The sequence below is a fragment of the Gossypium arboreum genome, chromosome 12 (assembly GCF_025698485.1).
Source record: "Gossypium arboreum isolate Shixiya-1 chromosome 12, ASM2569848v2, whole genome shotgun sequence".
Taxonomy (NCBI): Eukaryota; Viridiplantae; Streptophyta; class Magnoliopsida; order Malvales; family Malvaceae; genus Gossypium; species Gossypium arboreum.
Window position 1 is genome coordinate 10,650,115 of NC_069081.1, and position 4,025 is coordinate 10,654,139.

Sequence of the window (4,025 nt, forward strand, 5' to 3'; positions counted from 1 at the left end):
CAAATATTTCACCCTAAACTTACTCTATTCAATTTTCCACATTTGTCAAGCCATTCTATGTTTAAGATCAACGTGTCAGGGTAAACTTTATCCTTATCTTTAATTTCAAAATTGCAGCTCACTCCCATACAAAAGGCTACTCTATTCTCCATATCTTGATTTCTAAAGAATGCCCAAGATTTTAAATATCAAGGACTCTTCTTTAACCTTTGGTCTTTGAGTAATACACACCTCTTATGTCAATCTTTGAAAGGTCTTCACACATTTCTGTACCTAATTCTATTTTACAAGATAGAATAATGTTAAATACAAGCATAAAAAACTGCCAATTAAAACTTCATGTTGTGCTAGACAGATGTGGTTGTTTATGTTAGTACAAGTTTAGCCACACCTTTAGAACATGTTTCCTAACACTTTAATAATGTATCGTTGGTTTTATATTCTAAAATTTGCAAAGCATTTTAAAAATTACATGCAAAATTGCATGTGAACTTAAAATATTACTATATAATGGTGTATATTTCTTTTAAACTAAAAAAAAATATACATAAAATTTATCAATTATATATATATCCGTCCATTGCACAGTTTTTGTTTATGTAAATTGTGAGGGAAGCAAATACTTTGATCATGGCCAAACACTAGCCTACATTAATTTTACACTACTCCTATAGTGATACCTTCGAGCGCAGAAGAGAAAGAAAAGGAAATTCAGAGAAGATATCCCTGCTATTAGGAAGTAGAAATAGTCCAATTTGCTAGTGTTGATGTCGTCAGACAACCAATTCGAGCCATGCCTTGCACTCACATCATGCACAACACTGATCACGGTGCTGCTCGCATAGCTTGCGAAAGAAAAGGTGAGATAGATTAGAGAATTTCCGATGCTTCTCATATGCTCCGGGAACTGCTTGTTGTAAAATTCGATAAGTCCAACGATACTGAAGATCTCGGAGAATCCAATCAGGATTAGCTGAGGCGTTAACCACATGACTGTCATTGGAGCAATTCCATCAGTGCCGCCATGCGAAAGGGCTGACAGTCTTCTTTCTGTTTCAATGAACCCTGAAACTAACATTGTTAGGATTGAGAAAAGGTTCCCAATTCCTATTCTTTGGAGAAGTGTGATTCCACCTTCTTGCTTTGTGACTTTCTCGAGCGCTGCTACTACGACTCCATCGTAAAATGGTAGCCATATTGCGATTGCAATCAGCGTAATGACGCCAACTGAACCGGCAGGGATCTTTATGCTGGGACCAAAGTGCAAATCCATCTTAAGGGCTTGTGCTACCGTGAAAGTTCCTTGTTGATTCATGGCTAGGAAACCAAGGACGCTGGTAAGCCAAATGGGGATAATGTTTATTAGGCATTTAACATCTTCAACTTGTTGAACACTACAAAGCTTCCATGGATTCTCGCATAAACCATCTTGCTTCACTTCATCACCCACGATTAAAGCCGCTTTATTTAAGCAACTGATGAGGAAACACAGAAAAAAAAAAGCAAATTATTGCTCGCAAAAGAATTTATATTTGAATTCATGTAGCCAAAGTATTTGGTTAAGAAGAAACAAATACATCACCTGTACTGTCTGGTGGGATGGAGTTCTGGAAGCAAGCTTCTGCTGAATGGAGGATTATAGAATTGCCCATCTACTTCATCAACTGGAAGATTAAGCTGTCGTTTTTTGTAAGCGGCAACAAACACTTGTGCTACAGCAGCAAAGACGCTTCCTTCCGGCTTTATGTATATGTAAACTTTTGTTCCAACAAAGAACAAAACAATAGCGAAGAGCATGCAGAGTGTTGGAATCCCAAAGCCTAAGGCCCAGCTAATATCATTTTGGATATAAACCACAACAGTCTGAGTAATCAACAGAACAATTGTTTGAGTAGTGTAGTACAAATTGTAGAAACTGTTGTTTCCTTTTCTGCCTTCTTCGGTTGTTAAATCAAATTGATCAACACTGAAGGGAATGCTACATGGCCTGATTCCACCAGTGCCAATGGACAACCAACACAAGCTTGCAATCAAAATGCCAAGTTGAGCTTTATTCTGGCCTACGCATTGCCCATGTAGTTGTCCTTCATGGGAGCATGGCGGAGGACGCAGCTGTGGTAACAAAGCTGTTACAGTCATGATTATCATTCCCTGCCAGTTATTGGTTGATATGACGTGTTAATTAATCAGGCATATTTAAAGACCCTTACAAGGCTATGAATTACTATAATTACAACAATAATATGGTTAGCTTCTCTAACTTTATATATATCATAAAAAGATAAACTTGAATTTTATTAAATGTGCAATATATTAAAATTGACAAGTAATTTCAATATTTTTCAATTATATATAAAAAAATTATATTTTAATTTAATTATTTACATTTAAAATATATATAAATCTAATTATTTTATGTTAGTAAACATAAAATGATGCGACTGTAATAGCATCAAATCAATATTTATTTATCAAGTTATACTCTATATCAAATTTCATATATAATTTTAAGAATTATTCCAATCACATAGTTAAATATAGCATGAATCAAGCCCTTTCTCCAACTCCATCGGCAGAAGTGGTAAATTATATTTTGTTTCTTCATGTTTTTCATATAAAATTCGTATTTTTCATGCCTCCGAGGACTCTGTGTATGCAAGCAAGATTGTCATAGACTTGTAATTCTTAAATAGACAAAAATTACTGGGGTACCAGGAGAGATGAAAATGAACCGAAAGCAATGGTCCAGAATTTGCCGATGAATGCATCCGAGACATAGGCACCAATAACCGGAGCAAAATTGGAAGCAGCAGACCAGGTGTTAAGGAGTGTTGCAGCCTTAACCTGGTTCATGTGATACTCACTCTGCAAATACACCATAAAATTTGCCATCAACCCGAATGATGCCAATCTCTCAAACGTTTCATTTCCTGCACTCAGGAAAAGCCACACCCTTTTCACTAAATAAGCTAATCATAAATACGTTACACAACCACCGGCAGAAATGCCACTATACTTTTACATAGAGGAGGGAGAGAGGGGTGCACCTAAGACGAAAGGCATTGCTTTCCATCCTGCAGGCTTCCTTTGATTTGTATTTGTATCTTGTAAATCTGCAGCACCTATTTCTTCTTCTGATGGAGAGAAAGAACTGCAAGTCCCTGACATTTTTGTGCAAGAAAATGAGACTAGTCATCACATAGACCCACGTCTGGTTGGTTTCTATATGTAGTGTATGAAATAAGAGCTGAAAACGCAAGGCACGTGATGAGGTTTTTAATAATATAATGTTACAAGGACAAAGCAGATGTGATTTGTGTTTGTAATGCACCAAGACTCTCTTTTTTCTTTTTAAGATGATTGCGTGAGGTAATTAACTTGTTTCATTAATAGTAACTTGTGATTTAAATAATGGATCCGGCTTCCGTCCTGTTAAAAGAAATACTCACTTCTGATTTATGTATAATTGGCGTCAATGATCTTGATGGGGGAGGGTTATGATGAGGTAGTCTACTGTCTAAGCCACCTACCTATGCATCACCCTAGCCAACCAGAAGAGGGAGACATTCTAAGATTGAAGGACCTGACAGTCCCTCTTTTGTAGAGTGAATGATGCACAAATTCAATTTTAATTTTTACTAATAATTGCAAATAAATTTATTCTTAAATTTTAAACTTTAACCACTACACACCAAAATATTAAATTATAAGCCCCAATTATAAAACCCTAAAATTATAGACTTGAACTTTATTTAAAAGAAATTTTAAAACCTTAACACCACATTCTAAATTTTAAATCATAAAATATTGAATACTAAAATTTATATCTTGAATGTAAAATTTTTTAAATTTTAAATGTCAAACCTATAATACAAAAAGTAAAAATATATTTTATTCTAAAAGCAAAAGAAGTGGATTAATTTAAATTATATACAGTAAAAGTATCATAGAAATGTATGTACTAAGAGTCAAGTTATATTTTGCCTCCTCTATTAAAAAAATAGATAAATTAATACATGTACATT

General features: G+C 34.7%; 1 protein-coding gene across 2 annotated transcripts; it reads right to left on the minus strand.

Moving 5' to 3' along the window:
* Nucleotides 1–520: 520 nt before the first annotated feature.
* LOC108477281 (putative protein NRT1/ PTR FAMILY 2.14) lies at nt 521–3,290 on the minus strand. Of its 2 annotated transcripts, none has more exons than XM_017779787.2 (4): nt 3,048–3,290; nt 2,713–2,930; nt 1,583–2,151; nt 521–1,475 (listed from the first exon to the last, which is right to left on the minus strand). In XM_017779787.2, the coding sequence occupies exons 1-4, from the start codon at nt 3,166–3,168 to the stop codon at nt 647–649; spliced, it is 1,737 nt and encodes a 578-aa protein (XP_017635276.1). In that variant the 5' UTR covers nt 3,169–3,290; the 3' UTR covers nt 521–646. The 2 variants fall into 2 exon arrangements, with proteins under 2 accessions (XP_017635276.1, XP_052878456.1); XM_053022496.1 differs by having other exon boundaries at nt 2,713–2,865; nt 3,048–3,176.
* Nucleotides 3,291–4,025: the final 735 nt, after the last annotated feature.

Excerpts from the sequence above, each read along its gene's own strand:
- LOC108477281 (XM_017779787.2), bottom strand. The coding sequence starts at position 3,168 with ATGTCAGGGACTTGCAGTTCTTTCTCTCCATCAGAAGAAGAAATAGGT. Across the intron at positions 2,152-2,712 it reads GTTCATTTTCATCTCTCCTG|GGAATGATAATCATGACTGT; the intron begins GTACCCCAGTAA and ends AATAACTGGCAG. Across the intron at positions 1,476-1,582 it reads CATCCCACCAGACAGTACAG|TTGCTTAAATAAAGCGGCTT; the intron begins GTGATGTATTTG and ends TTTCCTCATCAG.